At 36.4% G+C, this 19,911-nt stretch overlaps 2 protein-coding genes across 3 annotated transcripts; one reads left to right on the top strand and one right to left on the bottom strand.

Annotated features, from left to right (window-relative positions):
- Positions 1 to 800: 800 nt before the first annotated feature.
- Positions 801 to 5,496, bottom strand: LOC306855029 (syntaxin-10-like). 2 transcript variants are annotated; one of them, XR_013782891.1, is made up of 9 exons: positions 5,245 to 5,360; positions 4,599 to 4,768; positions 3,851 to 3,945; positions 3,711 to 3,773; positions 3,518 to 3,619; positions 3,221 to 3,327; positions 3,017 to 3,111; positions 2,308 to 2,483; positions 801 to 2,224 (listed from the first exon to the last, which is right to left on the bottom strand). XR_013782891.1 is itself a non-coding variant. In XM_079393412.1 (8 exons), the coding sequence occupies exons 1-8, from the start codon at positions 5,277 to 5,279 to the stop codon at positions 2,407 to 2,409; spliced, it is 744 nt and encodes a 247-aa protein (XP_079249538.1). In that variant the 5' UTR covers positions 5,280 to 5,496; the 3' UTR covers positions 801 to 2,406. The 2 variants fall into 2 exon arrangements, 1 of the variants encoding a protein (XP_079249538.1); XM_079393412.1 differs by having other exon boundaries at positions 801 to 2,483; positions 5,245 to 5,496.
- A 6,493-nt stretch (positions 5,497 to 11,989) lies between these two features.
- LOC306854932 (immediate early response gene 2 protein-like) lies at positions 11,990 to 13,101 on the top strand. The gene has a single exon (XM_079393253.1). The coding sequence runs from the start codon at positions 12,075 to 12,077 to the stop codon at positions 12,594 to 12,596; it is 522 nt and encodes a 173-aa protein (XP_079249379.1). The 5' UTR covers positions 11,990 to 12,074; the 3' UTR covers positions 12,597 to 13,101.
- The last annotated feature ends 6,810 nt before the right edge of the window (positions 13,102 to 19,911 follow it).

Genomic DNA, 19,911 nt, shown 5'->3' on the forward strand with positions numbered 1-19,911 from the left:
GAAACAAATGCAGTAACGTCTACTGATGTCAAAACCCCTCTGTACCGTCCACCCCACCCCGAGTACATGCCAGTGTTTCCTCTGTGTTCCAAGTGCCAATAACTTTGTGAATTCCTTTACTGTGACCCAACGAGAAAGAAAATTGCACATTAACTACTGTAAAAAAAAACAAACGTGGAGAAATTATGAAAATACATCTTAATAAAATGCTTTGTAACAAAGAAAATCATTGTTTCGCTTTTGTTTTAAAAGTATTAAACACCCCCCAAATTTTTTTTGTGAAAATTCTCACCCTCAGGGCATCCAAGATTTCCAGATTTGGAGAAATAACATTACATTGCTTGCTCACCAATGGGTTCTCTACAGTGAATGGGTGCCGTCAGTCTGAGCAACTGATAAAAACATAAAAATAATCCACAGCTTTTCACGTCACAAGACATTAATTGAAGGACTGGATTCGAGTGGATGCTTTTATCAGTTGACTCGGACTCATTCTGACGGCACCCATTCACTGCAGAGGATCTGCTGGTGAGCAAGTGATGCAATGCTACATTTCTCCAAATCTGTTTCAAAGAAGTAAACTCATTTCATTTTAAACTATTCCATTAATGCATGATTCAGTCATTTTAACACAGCTTTACAGGATGTATTTTATGTTTCATGATATTTATCTCTACTGTGAAAAAATGATAATGATGTCACAGAAGTATTTTTTATCAGAGAGCTGCCATTAAGTTATTCCATAATATGATGCATATAATTTGAAAATAACATGATAAATGAAAACTGAAACCACATGTCAAAGGCATATACTTTAATCAGGAACCATTTAGATTTATCAAGATGCCAAAATAAAGGCAAAAGTTTTATATAATACAAACGCTTACAAAAACAAGCGACAAAGGCATTCAATTTGTGAAACAATCATTTATGTAGGCAGCACTGAAAGACATTACTTTGCAAGTAAAATAAAATCAAATACGTACCAAATTTCCCTAAATGGGCATATAAGAGGTATTAAGTTTTAGTACTTTGTTCCACGTTTTGAGCAACAGTGAGTATTGGCATTTTTTAAGGCTTGCATTTTTCAAAAATCTTATGCTTGGAGTTGAATCTGACTTGCAGCTATTTACGGGTTTATTTATATCATATTACAAAATTATAATAGACAAAGCAATACTGAAATTTGTCATATTCAGTTGAAGCTGAAAGAGGAACACATTTATATTGAACAAAATACATTCACCCAGAGTCCTTACACCCAGATTAGAGGGTACACTGGAAGCAACTCATTGGCACAGAGGATTTGAGTACAAAATGTTCCTTAGCACACCCATAGATGTGCACAATATTAGATCTGAGATCAAGTTCAGGAATAGAAATATCAAGTAACGATTCTCACTGTGGGGTCTAATCAGCTCAGTTATTAGCTGACTTTCAAAACATGCATCTTGCTGATTTGGACTGCAATTAAAAAGAGCAATTTCCTTTAAAAAAAAATATTAAAATGACATATATATTATATATGTATTGGAGTAATGGGTATGGAATATCACTGTGGCATGCAGTGAAGGCATAACCCACACCATCAAGTGTCTGTCAGATGACTACACATATCTCCACAGTTGTATGAAACTTTACAGTTCAATATACAGTCATCTCAAAAGCAATGCATAAAATCATATGTTAAAATATGGGAAACCCAAGTACTTAGTGATTTTTTTTCTGCAAACAATCCATAAGCTCACTCAAATGAAGCAATAAAATGTTAGATTTATCCATAAAGGAAGAGCAAATAGTGTGAAACGCCTATGTTAACCTCAAGGTTTGACTTTGTTTTAAAAACATAATTTAAATAATCCTATATTCCTTGCCATAATTCCAGAGCACATCATCAGAGGTTGTTTGATGGTGGTACTGCCAGTTGCAGATCTAGGGGGCGCTATGAGCCTGCTTTACTCATTGTGCTTGGTGAACCACTGGCAGATGTAATGTCAACCTCTTTCAGGGGCATTTATAATGTACACAATTACTGTATGGTTTCATAATTAAACATGTAAAAACATAAGGGAATATCAAATTCCTCATCCCCACTTACACTTGTACCACAATAAAACATAAGAAATGCAATAACCGTTAACTTCCATCTCGGCACCAGTGAAATTCTGGAATAGACCTGCCAAGGACAATGAGTCCAATCCAAAAGCAGTAAGAGAGTGAAATGCTGAGAGTCAGAAGACATATGGGTTAGATGAAGGCAAAAAGACAGGTAAAAAGACTATAAAAAATAACTGAACTCTTTCTCACAAAGATAACGGAAGCTGAGGTGGAAGAATCATGGTGATATTCTGACTTCCTCTGTAAGCTTTTGGCATGATGGAGGGCCGAACTGAAGAACAGTCTGGTTTAAAGAGCGAATAACAGAATGAGCACCACGATCAGTATGATTACAAGAACTCCAATAGCGCACCACTGTCTCCGACCTGCAACACACAAAAACACAAACATGAAGTCAAAATATCGCAAAATCTAATGCTCTTAAATCTTGCAGAATTAAGCTAGATAAGAAAGAAAAGAGCTTGCAAAAACAATAAATGTGAATCTGTTTGGGTGGATTTGAGAAAACCTAAATTTATAAGTTTTATAAAATGATACACTACCAAGAAAAAGTTTTTAGATTTTTATTCAGCAAAGACAATAGTGATCAACAGTGATAGTAGATACTTTTACATCATAAAAAACCCCAATATATTTCAAATAAACGTTCTCCACCAAAATATTAAGCAGCATAAATGTTTTCAACATTGATAAGGAGAAATGCTTCTTGAGCATAGGACTGTAAAATCGATTAATTGCAATTAATGGCATCCAAAATAAAAGTTTGAAAACTTGTATATTTACACTGTGTATATTTATGTGCATATATAAATACACACACAAATTTAAATGATAATTATTATTCAAAAACATGAGAAAACAAGTAGAGGAACATACAATAAGGAGTAAATGCACTCACTGCTGGTCATGTGTGAAACCTTCTCCACTTTCTTCAACACTGAGTCCATTCTGGAACTGGTCTGGTCCATTTCCTCATTAAACTCACCGAGCATACTGGGACAAAAAGCACATATATTAACATTGAGTATAAAACAAATACTGGTGTTTAAAAACAATTATGCAAAACTGTTCATTCTTTAATATCATGTGTTTTTTTGCTTACACTGCCTGATCATCCAGCTCATCTCCTATCCTGCCGGACATGTCCTTCAGGACACGGATGCTACCTGTGACCAGCTCCAACTGCTCATCCTGGTCCTGCATGATCAGCTGCATGCAAAAACATATGGCATAAAATAAAGAAGACATTAAGATTCAAACCTGTGGTATTAAGCATGTGAACTGCTTTGTACAAAAAGTCACATTTCCTTGTTTTCTGTGAAGCTTATCAAATAATGCTGGATAAGAAAAAATCCATATTAAATGAGAAAAAGCCATGTTTTGACCTCCTGTCTTTTACCTGCTGCTGTTCCTGTTGCTCCTGAATGTATCTGGAGTTTGCAGACACCAGGTGAGGCTCCAGCCCGGCGTAACGATCCTTTGCCGTGGCCCCCAGCAGAGCCTGTCAGACAGGGACACAAGTGCTGATGTCACTAACACATGTGACCATATAGACTCATTCATTTCAGTTTAATAGTGAATTAATCACTCACCTGTTTGTTTTTCTTCTCTGCTTGAGCCACAGCTGAGGGACTAGAGAGCTGCTCCTTCATCAGCTACATACAGATACACATTCATGCATATGAACTCCAACATAAAATGAAAAAAAAGAAACTGGGACAGGGATTGATACCTGCACGGATTTACGAGTTCGTTCCACAAATTCCCGCCTTTCCTGGAGTTCATGTTCTCCTAAACGGAACTTTCCAGGGTTTGCCTCCACAATACCTGATACAGTCAAGGACTATAAAGAGATCAGCATATACATTACCGATGCATTAAAGGAGGCATTTATACTGTAACAAAAGTTTCTATTTCAAATCAGTGCTGTTCTTTTGAACTTTCTATTCATTAAAGTATCCTGAAAAAACAATCCACAAAAATATTATGCAGCACAACTGTTCTCAACATTTATAAAAATAAGAAATGCTTCTTAAGCATTAAATCAGCACATTAGAATGATTTCTGAAGGATCATGTGACACTGAAGACTGGACTAATGGCTGCTAAAAAAAACTGCTTTATCATAAACTAAATTTGAAAAAATAATTAAATAGAAAACTATTTTAACATGTAATAATATTTCACAATATTACTGTTTTATTGTATTTTTAACCAGCAGCCTTGGATAACATAAAAGACTTATTTCGAAGACAATTAAAAAACAACAAAAAAACATACCATCTCAAAACTTTTGACGTTAGTTTATGCCCTTTTTCAAAACGCTAACATTTGTATCTTCCTTTATTTAGACTGCATAGTCTTTTGGCACCTCCATCTTTCTTTTGCTACGCATACCTATAAGTTCTTGTAAGTGTTTATAACAAGTTCTACTAAGGATGTTTGAATGGCATCGTAGGCCTTTGGTTTATGGCAGGATACTGATGGTTTCATGCAGGTCCTCTAGGTCCCAGTCGATGGCTCTCAGGCAGTTTCGGAGTTCATTGGTGCTCCAGTCCAGCTCATCCCGGCTGACGGGGGTCTCTTCCTGCAGCAGTTCCTCCCAGCGCTCAAACAGCCCCTGTGCTTTGGACAGGGCCTTCTGCACCTCCCTGTCAGAGACAAGAGTAAACTGTGAAACCCTTTCAACTTGATGGGAATGAAAGATGTTTATCTATATTAAACAATCTCTACACAGGTGGTAGTCACTGTCATGAGGGGATGATGTCTCAATTTATCAAACATGTTTTAATACCACGAACACATTTGATTTACATTAAATGAATGGCAGAGACACATTTAAAACCAGAGTGTGTTTACACTCCTGTCAACACAAGTAACCAATCAAAGTCTCTGGCATTTTCAGGCTTAACTTAACTAGAAACACAGCCATACTTTTGCTTATTATGACACTAAGGCTGTTTATTAGTAAAGTCGATTGGAATCACAAATAATGTGACATTAACTGGGGCTACAGATAGATGCTTCACTTACCTTTAACTTAGCCTGTCAATATCAAACCTGTGTCGTTTAGACAAAGACGGAAGACAGACTTTAAGACAGGGAAGAGGAAGACAACTTTTCTTACCCTTTAACCACGAAAAAAGGATCCTCCATCGACATATTAGCCCCTTTGGTTCAGGAGCTATGTGAAGTCATGTAAAACATGCATGCACGTGATAGTTTTCAAAATAAAAGTGCATGAACGCAACTCTGGTTCCAGCGAATAGGCAAGGGGTAGGCAACGTCAGTCCTGCAGAGTTTAGCTCCAACCCTGAAAAACCCCTCACCTGCTGTAGCCCCAGAGATCCTGAAGACCGTGATTAGCTTGTTCATGTGTGTTTGATTAGGGTTGGAGGAGCTAAACTCTGCAGGACAGTGGCCCTCCAGGACCAATGCTGCCTATCCCCGTTGAGATATAAAACAAACATGTTCTACAGCTATATCACATATTTATTATATATTCATATTATTTATATATTATTGCGTTTATATATATATACACACACACACACACGTGGTCAGAATTGTTGGTACCCTTGGTAAATATGATCACAGAAAGCTGTGAAAATGTGCATTGTTAATCCTTTTGATCTTTTATTTTAAAGATCACAAAAATCTAACCAAGTGCAAATGTGTTTGTTTTGAGAGTGCTTGAACTAGACTTTCTTTGCTCTCTTTCTGTACAATGAAAGTGTTATGATTAGTTACGGAGCCCCTTAGAGCTCATGGTGGTGCAAAGATTTCGGGGTGGGTGAAAAAAATTCGGGGTGGGAGGAAAATATATTTTTCAAATCTTTTGCGTTCTCTCGCAAAACTTTGCGTTCTCTCGATGTTGCGAGAGAACACAAACATCTTTGCGAGAGAACGCAATTAGTTTTGCGAGGGAACGCAAAAGTTTTGCGAGAGAACGCAAACATCTTTGCGAGAGAACGCAAAAGTTTTGCGAGAGAACGCAAACATCTTTGCGAGAGAACGCAAAGTTTTGCGAGGGAACGCAAAAGATTTGAAAAATATTTTTTCCTCCCACCCCCAATTTTTTTCACCCACCCCGAAATCTTTCCACCACCATGAGCTCTAAGGGGCTCCGTAATTAGTAGCCTAACTTGCAATGTTTTTATTCACATTAACTTTCAATGTTAAATTCGCATTACATATAAAGTCAGTTGTATTAAAAATATGCTATGGAATGACAACGATAAACAGGTTTTTATGCATAGTTAATAGATTACATTAGGTTACTCTGACCATTGCCCACTATAGATCAACATAATCAATAAAGGTGAGAATCAAGATATTTCGATATAGTTAATGTGTTTGGGAATGTTTCAAATAAAAATTAAAAAAACAAATAAAACAATGACGATGAGGCAAACAAATCTAATAATAAATAATAAATGTTTATTTTGCATGGTCAGAAGAAGAGCTGCCCTGTCCTGCAAAAATGTAAACAGGTTTGTAAGTAAATTGCTCAGTGCAAAGAAAGAGAAGTAATGGGAACCTGGTATTTCTATGTTGTTTTTTCATGTGTCTAATAGACATGAACATGTTCTTTGAAAACATCTATGACCTTTGAAAGATTTCTACTCTTCATGCTCTATGTTGACTATGGTTTCACTAATAATAAACATACATTTGCATAAAGTATCCATATTTGTCCATGCCCATGTTGATTAGAGTATTAAAAACTAATTTAAGGTACATTTAGAAAAAATAAAAATGTGCGATTAAGTTGCGATTAATCGCGAGTTAACTCACGACAATCATGTGATTAATCGTGATTAAATATTTTAATCGATTGACAGCCCTACTACAAATATAACATTTAATTTTAGGCTATTTATTAATATATGTGAGCGCACTTACAGTGTTATTACACAAATATATAATGAGTATTATTAGTTAACAACTTGTACTTACTGTTGGGTTAATGTTAGGGTTCAGTTTATGCTTGTAAGTATGCATAATGATGGATAATGAAATGAATAATTGTTGCTATAGTAGCCTAAGTAAATGTAAAATCTAATAAAGACACCATAACATAAAGTGTTAGTAAAATGGCCTTTTTAAACAACCCAGTTGCCTTATCATTAGTATTATTATTAGTGGTAATTTGTTAAATAAACATTTCTGCATTTAATTGCATTCATAGTCAGTAATTCACCAGCACATAATTACGTATTATATTTTATGAGCTATTATACTAAAGCAAATTATACTGAGTGTGAAGCTCTGTGACTGAGCAAAAAGACAACATATAAATTTTCTATTGCATATTTGTATTCAAACTATGGGCTTTATGTCTAACGGTCCCATTGTTATTTGTTACAGAAACTATTCATCGCTCAACCTTGAAAACATAATCACCTTAATGTATGAGCACCAACACACATTTCTTGTACATAAAAAAAAAGGAATGCAATCACTCTGAGTACCTTGTTGGTCCAAACTAACAATCACAATGTGTAAATAATAATCTCTTATTTTGTAGAGCGTTTTGTAGAGGTTTCATGATGCATTACCTAATCAGTAAGTCTCTCAGTAAGTAGAAATGTCATATTTTTAGCATTGTTTGTCACTCATTTCCATAAAAGGGCTGTTAGCACACCTTTGCCGCAGTCCTGACCTGTTTCATAATTAATTCGGTTAGGTAACTGGCCTAGATTTCTTTGCCGCTCAAGGCATTAAACATGCCAAGCTAAAGACAAGTTGGTGTGCGACATGAAGTTTTGCGATAGGTGTGTTAAACCGTTTAAAGGATTACCATATGTCTTTTCATGCCAGCTAGAGGCTTAAATCCTTGTCGCCTCTATCTCCTTCCTTTACTTTTAGTAACACTATTCTCCTTCACTTCCTCCCCCACCTGCTTCCTTCCTGTCTCCTGCCTTCCTCCGTTACCACACTCTGTGTTTCCTGTTCACACACAGATATTCACACACTCTCCAGCTCCAGTTAAAAAGCTGGCTGTAGTTGTCAAGGCCACATTTTTGTCCTTACAAATGAAAAGTGATTTGAGAGGACATCTGAAATGGGACTGACTGTTTAAAATGTTTTGCCTATATAATAATATAATAATGTCAACAGGTTTATTTGAGGGTTAGGGTTGAGGTTTAGCAAATATCATTACGTGCGAATGAAAACCTCTGGGTCTGTGAATATAGTGAAACCAATGTGTGCTTGAGATCACAGCTGCAAAGAATGCTTATGGAAATGAAGGGTGGATCTAAGTGGAGACCTGATCACATGGAATGCAGTTTGTCCGAGAACAGTAACGAGGGAGCTATTTTTACAAGCAGTGGCTTTAAGGTCTGCCTGATGAGTCACTCGGTTTACTAAACATATTTGTAGTCAAATGTAATGATGTAAAATCTCTCTATAAACACACATTCACAAGCAAGATTACTATCACTCTGAGCAATAAATCAAAATAATCAGAATGAGATTTATTTCCAAGTATGCTAAAACGACATAAGGAAGTAGTGTTAATAGGCTGCAGCTATACAAATAGCATATTTATATTTACATTAGTCATTTAGCAGACGCTTCAAAGTGACAATGCAAAATCAACAAAAGAGCAATGATATATATGCAAGTGCTTTGACAAGTCTGTTAGTCTAATGCAGCACGTAGGACGTTTTATTATATAATAAATAAAAAGAAATCAAATAGATAGAATACAAAAAGAATAGAGAAGCTAGTGTTAGTGTTTTTCTATAAAGAAAACAAGCAGTTAGTAAATTAATAGAGTGCAAGTTTTTTTTTTTTGAAGAAGAAAATAATTAGAATAGAGTGTTAGAGTTGGAGGATCAAATAAAGATGGAAGAGATGTGTTTTTAGGCCACATGCTGTATGTAGGCTACACAATAAACAAGACAGAAAGAATGATATTATTATAGGCTATTTTTGCTTCACGTTCATAACCTAAAATGCAATTCTCAGTGCAAAAAACCCTGCTGCACATGAACAAAATGTCTGAATTTGGACATAGGTAGCCATTGCTATGTTTTTGCTATGAGTGACAGCTGCCATCTGACCTCAATCGCTTTGCTTCCTAGTTACGTTCAGAAGGGGAGGGGCTGTTGGACCGGTGACAAGTCCATATATGGTGCGCGGTGACATCATCATGCCTCCGCTGAAGGCACGTCACGGCTTTTCCACTGCGCGCGCTCCCGAGAACCGACGGATGCGCCAAATATGGAGATTAAACGTGACGTCGAGCAAACAGAAAAAAGGTGTCTCGCGCTTCCAAAGAAGTGTAAACACTGGGGCCATATTGATAAACTTTTCAACAGAAATGTTTTTCTAGTCGAGTTTGGTGGGTAAGTTCGATTAAAAGATCGCACAATAAAACAAAGAATAAACAACAATACTCAGGTCAATCTGTGAAATGGTGCAGGTGGTTATTATTTCTCATACACTCTATGCTTCACTCAATTAATATTTTATGTATTTCGTTCTCATGTCATTAGTGTAATTACATGAGCTCATCTGATGTCATGAAACATTTGATACAGTGCCACTATAACAAAGCTCATGATGCTTTCGTAGATGCTATTGCTATGCGTACTGCTATTAAGGCCAGAGTTGCCAGATTTCGTTAAAAAAACAGCGTTTTATTTATTTTTTTATTATTCCCATTCCCATTTTTTAAATAAAACAAACTAAAATAAGATAATCATAAAATATCTCTTTAATAAGCTCTTTATGAAGATGAAAAATGCTTATCTCTACTTATAACTCTACTTATTTTGGCCAAATTTCACATTCATGAATGCAAGTTTACTAATAAAAAATCCCTAACTTTATGATTTTATTGACTGAAGTAAGGCTATACAGAAACCATTAGAGACTCTTTAAAAAAGAAAGCTATAAAACACTTTAAAATGATTTGTTTGACAATTTATTTGTTTTGGAATTATGTTTTAAGTTATTATGTCTATACCCAATTGTACCCTTATTCTTATTTTATATTATTACCCCCTGGCATTTATTTAGTTCTGTTTTATTGTTGCTGTTTTCATTTGAATGAAAGTGCATGCACACTAGTGTACAATAAAAATGAAACCTCATTAGTGTTTTTATTACCTTAATTATATGTATGTCTGCCCTATGTTTTCTGTACTGGAAGCTCCTAACACCAAGCTCTTCTGATTCAGATTCTGATGAACTGAAACTGTAACAAAGCTAAAATAAAATAAAATATAACATTTTAACAAAAAGACTACACGAAAAAAATAAAAAACTTTAAATATGTTTAAGCACTAAACTACTTGTAAAAAAATAATAATAATCTGAAATACAAATAAACTGCCCGGTCCTGCAGATTTGCATTATACAATATTAAGAAGATCAGGCCCTTTCTCTCGGAACATGCAACACAACTCCTTGTTCAGGCTCTTGTTCTGTCCAGACTTGACTATTGCAATGCTCTCTTGGCAGGTCTTCCAGCCAATTCCATCAAACCTCTACAATTAATCCAAAATGCCGCTGCAAGATTAATCTTTAATGAGCCGAAAAGAACGCACGTCTCGCCTCTGTTTATCAATTTGCACTGGCTACCAATAGCTGCTCGCATTAAATTCAAGGCATTAATGTTTGCCTACAGAACCACCACTGGCTCTGCACCCCTTTACCTAAATTCATTACTTCAGACTTATGTGCCCTCTAGAAGCTTGCGTTCTGCAAGTGAACAACGCATTATTGTGCCATCCCAAAGACACACAAAAACACTTTCACAGACTTTTTCATTAACTGTTCCCATCTGGTGGAATGACCTGCTCAACTCAATCCGAGTAGCTGAATCCTTACCCATCTTCAAGAAACGGCAAAAAACTCATCTCTTCCATCACCAGGGAAGTCGTGGCCTAATGGTTAGAGAGTTGGACTTGTAATCCGAAGGTTGCGGGTTCGAGTCTCCAGCCGGCAGGAATTGTAGGTGGGGGGAGTGAATGTCCAGCGCTCTCTCCACCCTCAATACCACGACTGAGGTGCCCTTGAGCAAGGCACCGAACCCCCAACTGCTCCCCGGGCGCCGCAGCATAAATGGCTGCCCACTGCTCCGGGTGTGTGTTCACGGTGTGTGTGTGTGTTCACTGCTGTGTGTGTGCACGTTGGATGGGTTAAATGCAGAGCACGAATTCCGAGTATGGGTCACCATACTTGGCTGAATGTCACTTCACTTCACTTCACTTTATTTAGACCCTCTAACTCTAGCACTCTCTATTCTAATTTAATTTTATCTATGTCTTTTTATTAAAAAAAAATAAATAAATTATAATAATAATAATTATCTGTACTGCGTTAGGCTAACCAAGACTTGTAATAGCACTTGCACGTTGTTGCTCTTTTGTTGGTTTTGATTGCTTCTTATGTCCTCATTTGTAAGTCGCTTTGGATAAAAGCATCTGCTAAATTACTAAATAAATAAATAAATAAATAAATTGACCCTAAAGTAGTTATATATATATATATATATATATTATATATATATAGGCTATATATATATAAATTAGTTATATACCTAAATAGGCCTATATATATAAACTAAAACAAAAATAACAACAACAGTAGTACATAAATAACATTGAAATAACATCTAATTGAATGCATGTATTTTCTTATTTTATGCTAAACAAAACAAGTAGAGAGTAGGATATATATCCTCCTATAATAGGAGGACATGGCAACACAGAGCATATGATACTTCAGCGCTGTGCCTATATGACGTATGTTGACAAGAAGGGAGGGGCGTTTTTTTACACCCAGGGGAATGGAAACTCTTTACGTCACCAAAGCGCACATAAAACACCGCCCTGAAAGAAGAAAACTTAGTTTTGCAATCCACTGTGAAGACCTCAAAACTCAGAGGTTTAAAAACTAAGGTCTAGAACTGAAAGATTCTGATACATTGTAAACACCATGGACGTCGAGGCCAAGAGAATCATGGCTCTTTCTATTAGTAAACTGTATTCATTAAGGACCCAGCGCGGGGGACTGAGACTTCACCGGAGTCTCCTGCTCTCCATGACCGTGAGAGCGGCGCGGGACATCTACCACACCGCGCAGCTGCTCAGAGACGCGGAGGAGGAACAGGTCGTTCCGTGCGCCCCCGACGCGGCTCCAGAGGAACCCATGGAGATTAGTGAAGACTCTCCTCAGACTTTGACTCCTAAGGAGGTCGCAGTGAAACCTCATGAACCTAAAGAAACTCTAGAAGAGGACAAAGAGAACCGATGCGCTTCTGAACGGCACTCCAGGAAGCGCCGCGGCAAGACTGCGCTCGAGACTGACTTTCTGCCTCTGAAGAAGGCAAAAATGGACACGGATGAGGAGAAGCAACATCTCCAGGACGAGGTTTTGAGGACTAATAATGGAAACAGCTGTCGCCAGGCTGAAACTCTGACCGCATTCCCAACAAATCGAGCCATCGTGGCGTGTTGAGCAAGACGCGCTTTGGATCTTATCGAGAATGGATTTCCCTGGATGGGAATTTGCTGGACAAACCGGTTCAGAACGGACCGGTTATGCAGCCTGACACCTGTGCGGCCGGCTCAGCTCGCATATGAGCTCCAAGAAAGGCCAGGATCAGCAAGAAATACAGGACAGGTGGTGGATACTGTGATCCCAAGCGCAATGAAATGGCCAGAGCTGCTTTATTGTTCACGTTTGAACTGGGAAGAGAGGCTCTGAGGACTTCTATCCAAGTCTATGAACTTTACAACCTCAAACAAGAACAACGCTGATGGTGTATGGGACAAAACACTGCTGAGTGACACTTGAAAATGTCTTTGCCAAAACGTGTTAAATGTCACTGTTGCACTGATCAATTGCACATTAGATTATGTATTGATAATATTTATTTAAGAAGGACTTGATGGACTGATAACATATGAAGCTGATTTCAGTGTTCATTGGTTGCAATAAACATGCAAATGTATGAAAAGCATCCAGTTGTAAAATTTCATTTAAAAACAGAAACATTTCAAGCTCTGGGTGACTAGAGTTTGGACTAATCTTTTTGAAGTTGTTTCCACATATTTTAACCAACGAAGTTCCTTGATCTCCTGCCTTTCTTTCATAAAAACTTTTTCTAAACAATAATTTAATAATGAACAATTTCTAGTTAACGAGTTTAGGCTAACCAGAAATATTCAGTAAATATAAGTAACCTAAATATTTTCTCATGATTTCGAGATTTTTTTTTTCTAAATAAATGATTATAATGAAATATATTTATTATTTAGGCTATTTAAGGCATCAAAATCACAATTTTAAAATACAGTTTCCTTAATTTTCTAAGAAACTATGTCAAGAAAAGGTCAGGGGGTTTCAGTCAGATCACGTTTGTGATATTTGACTATAACTTAGTCATCATCAGTAATACTTAGGCCTATCTCATGCTGATCCTAAACCCAATCTTTTGATAAAACATACAGCTCATTATCTGTCACTCCTGTGTAGGCGATGAAAAAGGCAACAGCTGGAAACACTAGGATTAAGTGTAATTTCCCTTCATTAGTCAGCAAGATCTGTCCGAACATGTCCATGAGTCATGAAATTTACTTTTCCCTTGAACACACACAAACATTTTGGCTACTAGCCAGCATCAAACTACGTTATTGTCAAGCTTGAAGTCCCAGTTTAACTGACACCATTACTCTATTCCAGAATGACATCAGTAGAGCTCAATGAGAAATAATTAATGCAAGAGAGTGAAACTAGAGTCCACAGGTCTTAGAGCATGAATTTTAATCACTTCTTTAAATAGTATATTATGTGTTTCAGGCTCTGGTGGTTTTATGGAACCTAAAATAGTAATTATTTTTTTTTCAAAGATTTAGAGTGACACAAAAGCATGTGCTTCACAAATGACCAGCATGAGTAAGTATGAGTCATTGCTCTGATTGTAAATGTGGGTTGTGGGGGTGGATCTGCATAGCATAGGTGTGCAAGAAATTTCAGGTAGGAGGTTTTGGTGCCAGGAGTCTGTTGAGCCGACAGGAAGTGACATTTTTAGGTGGAGATCAATTCGAATGGCTGAATCCTCAGCTGGGAAACTGCAGGGAGACAATTACTCAGGATGAATAATCACTGAAACTCATTTTAAGATTAATCACTGAAACCCAGTCGAATTCAGACTGTGTGAAACCAAATGTATCTGCTTGTTGTGGGTATGTGTGACCATGAGTGGAAACCTCAAGCCGGATTCTGATACAATACCGTTTCCTCCAGGGTGGTCTTGATGTGGGTCTTACTAAACAGACAAATGAGGAAGAAGGGGGAAATTATAGGGATTTTTACCTGTTAAACTTAAATTGAAAATCAGAAAACAGTGTCATAATTATCAGCTGATAATAAAAGCAGTCTTACCTTTTTTCAATTACCAAAATAATAATAAAATAATAAAAAATTAGTCTTGTTACACACACTCACACTTGTTTCACTATCCTTGTGGGGACTCTCATAGGCGTAATGGTTTTTCTACTGTACAGACCGTATATTCTATTGCCCTACACCAACCCTACACCTAAACTTAGCCCTCACAGGAGACTGTTTGCATTTTTAGATTTTCAAAAAACTTAATTCTATCTGATTTATAAGCTTGTTTACCCGTGGGGACCTCAATTTAGGTCCTCACTGTGACACAAGTCCTCTTGAGTCTGTGTGTATTCAGGTTTAAGTCCCCACCGGTATATGAAAACAAACAAACACACACACACACGTTGGTTTTTGTTGTTTATGGGGACTCTCCATAGGCGTAATGGTTTTTATACTGAACAAACTGTGTGTGCTATTGCCCTACACCTAAACTTAGCCCTCACAGGAGACTAAAAAAAAAAACACCATTTAGTATGTTTTTTAAGCCTTTTGAATTATGGGGACATAGGCAGTGTCCTCATAAACCACCTTCATATTGTAATACCTCTGTCATACCCATGTCATTATACAAATTTGTGTCCTCATAAACATGCACACACACACAGTGTTGGGAAAAGTTAAAAGTAATGCATTACAATGTTGCATTACTCCCTAAAAAAGTAGCTGATTCCCTAGTTACTTTTTATGGAAAGTAATGCGTTGCATTATTTTTGCGTAACTTTTTAAATCTGGGCAGTGCTTGCTTGTTTGTTTTTAATATAAAAAGTTTTATTTTTGGCACATGTAAAAGCCCTTTCACAACAAAAGCCTCAGGCTGAAGGAAAAGTACATTCATGTCTGTATATTAGAACGCAGAAGAAAAAAAAAAAGAAGAACAAATATTAGTTTATCTTGAGTCATTTTTGCTTATTAGTATGGTTGAATTTGATCATCGAAGGTCAGCAGCAAAGACGCTCGTTAATAAAATGGGATTATATACATAAAGGTATTTGTATTATTTAACATATTTAATTATTGCAGGTTTGCGTCATATTCTGAGTTGCATTTCAGTGTTTTTATTCATTTTGAGGAATACTGAATCTGTTTTTGTGAATGAGATTAATGCATGTTCACATTTATTCTAGAACTAAAGTAACATCTTACTCCTGATTTCTCTCAACAGGACAGCTTTCAATCAATAGATCAATAGAAAAAGTAACTGCATTAATTATCTGAAAAAGTAACTCTGATATTTTCTTGTAAATTAAAAATGAATGCGTTACTTTACTAGTTACTTGAAAAAAGTAATCTGATTACGTAACGTGTGTGTGTGTGTGTGTATATATACACACACACACACACACACATACATGCGCGCACGCACACATACAGTATATATAGTATACTATATATACATTTTATATACACACACACACATTTAAAATAATTTTACAAGACTAATTACAGGAAATATATATCCATTATAATGTAATATAATGCTAGATAATGAATGATAAAATTTATATTATCAATAGAATATCTGTCTGTCTGTGAATCTTTGTATCTATATCTCTTTCTATGAATTGTAATTACATTTTAATTATTTTTACTTGAAATATTTTCATCTTTATTTAATGTTTATTGTTAACAAAACACATGAATCAGGATTTTTTTCTGCATTTAGACATGTCTCATAAAGTAAGTGTAAAATATATTGTTAGACTTCTTGAGCTAGACAAACTACATTTACTGAGGGTTAATCATCTGCTGTCAGCACTTACTGAACAGTTGTCAATGTGTGGCATCACTTCCCCACTTGAAACTCTGAGCTCAATTGAATCCTTTTCAGATTGTCGTGTAGGTGTGACCGCACATGTAAAAGAGAGGCTTTTGTCATCTACAAACGTTCATCAACTGTACGTGCAAAGGCTGAAATCAGACACACGTTCACACACAAACTACAGTCGCGCATCTGAAGACAAGAGATGGGTTTAGAATGCATTCTCTCTGGTTTTTATTCAGGTTCTTTAGGAAGAGTTCTGTTCTGAATTACAAAATGCACTGGTAGAAATAGCAGAGAGATAAAGAGACAGAGGAAGAGAGAGAAAAAAGGGGGATTTTTCATAGCCAGAGTAAATGTGTAACATCACCAGTTTCAGGCAGCCTCTTTCACACCTCGACATCAGCAAAAGGGTTTTGGATTTCTTCTTAAATCAGAGTAATACTGAGAGTTACTGGGTATCTTTTCACCTTTTTTTTTTAAAACTCTGTAGTACATTTCCACAGCATGTTGTGTGCTCACATTACCCACGATTCTCAGAGAACAGTTGGCAATAGAAACAAACAAACATTCTGAGTTTTATCATGTCTCTTGTATTATTATTATTATTTTTTCCCTCTTGGTGCTTTTTTGTCTTTTTCATTTTTAAAAATAGAAGAAAAAAAGGAACACATTGCTCATAAAAACATCTAACTATATTTATATATCTATACACGTATACTCTTTTTCTTTATATATTTTATAATTCCTGAAGTTGACTTGTTAACCCACATAGTGGCATGCACATTGCACATGCAAATCAGTAATTAAATACCTCTCTTTATCATGGCCTTTTTTTCTCTTTAAACTTCCTCTTTTGCTTCTAAATGGTTCAGGTCAATAGTAATATGGATGGCGGGTGGGATATGGGTGATTAAGGAGAGATGGGACGGGTTTGTGGGTGTCATGGTGACAGTGGCTGCGCGCTCGCAGGAACTCCCCTCATACTCTCACATTCACACCACAAGCTTATTTCCCCTTCAACACATACGAGCACTTCTGCTGACGGGGCAGAAAACGCATTTCCTGTCTTGTGACCTGCTTCCTTTTAGAGAACCGCAACATTCATTTCTCTTTTAAGTGAAATCTGTTCATTTCTCTGATTTAATGCTACATTTTTTTCCTTTTTTTCAGTTGAGAGCAAAGCATCTATTCAGGCACTGGTGTACTTAAAAATGAAAATTCTGTCATTGTTTACTCACTCAATGACGTTCTTTAATTTGCAGAACATAAAATAAGATATTTTAACAACTTGGACCCCATCGACTTTCATTGTACAGACTAAAAATATTGATAGTGCTTCTTTTGTGTTCCGCAGAAAAAAGTCAGTCATACTGGATTAGAATGGCATGAGAGTAAATGATGACATTTTTCACTTTTGTGTGAACTACTCCTTTAATTGTGTATAAGTATGATCTGTTTTAATGAATGTTACTATTTTTAAACATTTATATGAAAATATGATTTTTTGTGTATTAATTATCAATATAATCTCAATATCGATTCAGCAATGTGTTTGGATAAAGAAACCATGGAAATGAGACAAAGGAACATGGCAATGTTGAAGAAAGGATGAACACACAGACTGTTGCAGGAAGTTTATGAATGAGATATATAAGAGTTACAGAAGAGAAAGAGATTGATAGACCCAAAAAAACAAATTAGATAGACATGGATAGACAGTCGAGGGACAAACATGATGACCCTCTTCGCTTTCGCCATGGCTTCGTATCTACGGTCGTGTAACAGCGATGGGGAATTGTTCATTTAAGGCACTATAAAACAACTTGCCTTCAAATCAGCTCGCAGACACACGCGCACACACTCGCAGACAACCGTCCCACTGTCACATGGATGAACCCAACCCTCTGATTTTCTGGAATAGTGGCAATGGATTCGTATCCGATCTTGGATTTGGATCAGATGAGGATGATTATGAAGTATGCCATGGTTAATGCTGAGCAGAAATGGATTGGCAAACCCAGCACTAAATTACCCAAGGTGCACAATATCATTTGAATCACTTTGACATTCATTTTTTTTTTTTTTTTTTGGCATGCACATTGCCTGTGCTGGCCACAGCTGTGCCTCAAGTTCTCGCTCTCATACATACAGGGAAAAAAACTACATTACCCATCACCCCCCTCCCTTTTCTCCGGTTCCCCCACACATTAGCATGCACACACATGTAGTTCTGTTCTGTACAAAGGGAGACCACAGGAAGTGGTGTAGCTACATAGAGGGTGACTTGTTTTGGCAGCACTCAACCATTGAAGGAAAGCCCTTATTTTATATGAAACAGAAAGAAAATACAGCTTTGTTCCACTAGAACGATACGAAACAAACAACACGTGCTCAAATGCAAGTGTGTCGTCTATCTACGATGATTCACTTGTGTGTTGCAAACTGAAAATGGCTTCTGTTGGGACAGAAAATGAAGATGCGAGTCAAAAACAGAAAGCAATAAAGGCATTGACACTGAGAGCAAAAGAGGGTCAGAACTAAACTGATGAACAAGCAGAGCCAAAGAATGATGCACCGGTCGTAATTATATTCGTAAACTCTTAAAGGGACAGAGCACCCAACAAAGAACATTCTTGATATCATTCATTCACCCTCATTTATCTAAACCAAGATGACTTAATTTCTTCTGTGATAAAATTTGAATCTAATTTTGTGCTATATTTAAGCTCACCATGAATGAATGGAATACTGCAATGTTTATTATAAATTATTAATCCATGGACGTCATTTTTTTATTAATTCATGTGCCCTTTATTCAAAACAAACTTCTAACTTGTCACTAACATAAGATCACAGCAATTAGCAAACTTTAATGCTCCGACCAATTCTTGTTTGGGAAAACGTGCATTTTTTTCACCTCAATGTTTTATTTGTATATGCATCACAATAGAAAATAAAAAGTAATTGCAATTTACTTTTCATGCCAAATTTAAGCCTTTAAGCCTTCCAGTGAACAAGATCTTTCTAATTTGTTAATTAATTCTGTCAGGTTCTGTCAATTGGTTAACCAATTTCTAAATGATTTATAATATGTTTCTCACACAAACCTGTATGGCTTATAAAACTTGGAATATAGTCATGTGGACTACTTATATGGAGCTTTTGTGTCCTTTTTGAAGCTTAAAAGCCTGAATTCTTACTCATTTTAACTGCATTGAAAAAAGCAACTGGAATAATCTCTCTTTTTCTGTTCTACAGAAGAAAGTCAGTCAGAATGGTTTGGAGTGAGATGAAGGTGAGTAAATGATGGCAATTCTTTTTTGGGTGAACTTTTCCCTAAAAAACACAACCTTCTGCTATCTCTTTAGAATTAATAAATCAAACTGTATTAATCTTGAGCTAAAATGGAGCAAAATTCCTGCATTTCAAGTGTTTTCGGCAAAAATACAAGACCAAGAGAACTTCTAAATGGGCGTAATATTAACCATGCAAAATGTCTAGCTAACATTCATGCCTGACAAAAATAAGTCTTCCTGTCCTTTTGCTAAAGACCTGAGAAGTAGAACAATCCCTCTGATGTTTGATGCAACTCTCTGAACAAGCAGGATGAGACAA

This window comes from Barbus barbus (genome assembly GCF_936440315.1).
Source record: "Barbus barbus genome assembly, chromosome: 35".
In the NCBI taxonomy this organism is placed as follows: Eukaryota; Metazoa; Chordata; class Actinopteri; order Cypriniformes; family Cyprinidae; genus Barbus; species Barbus barbus.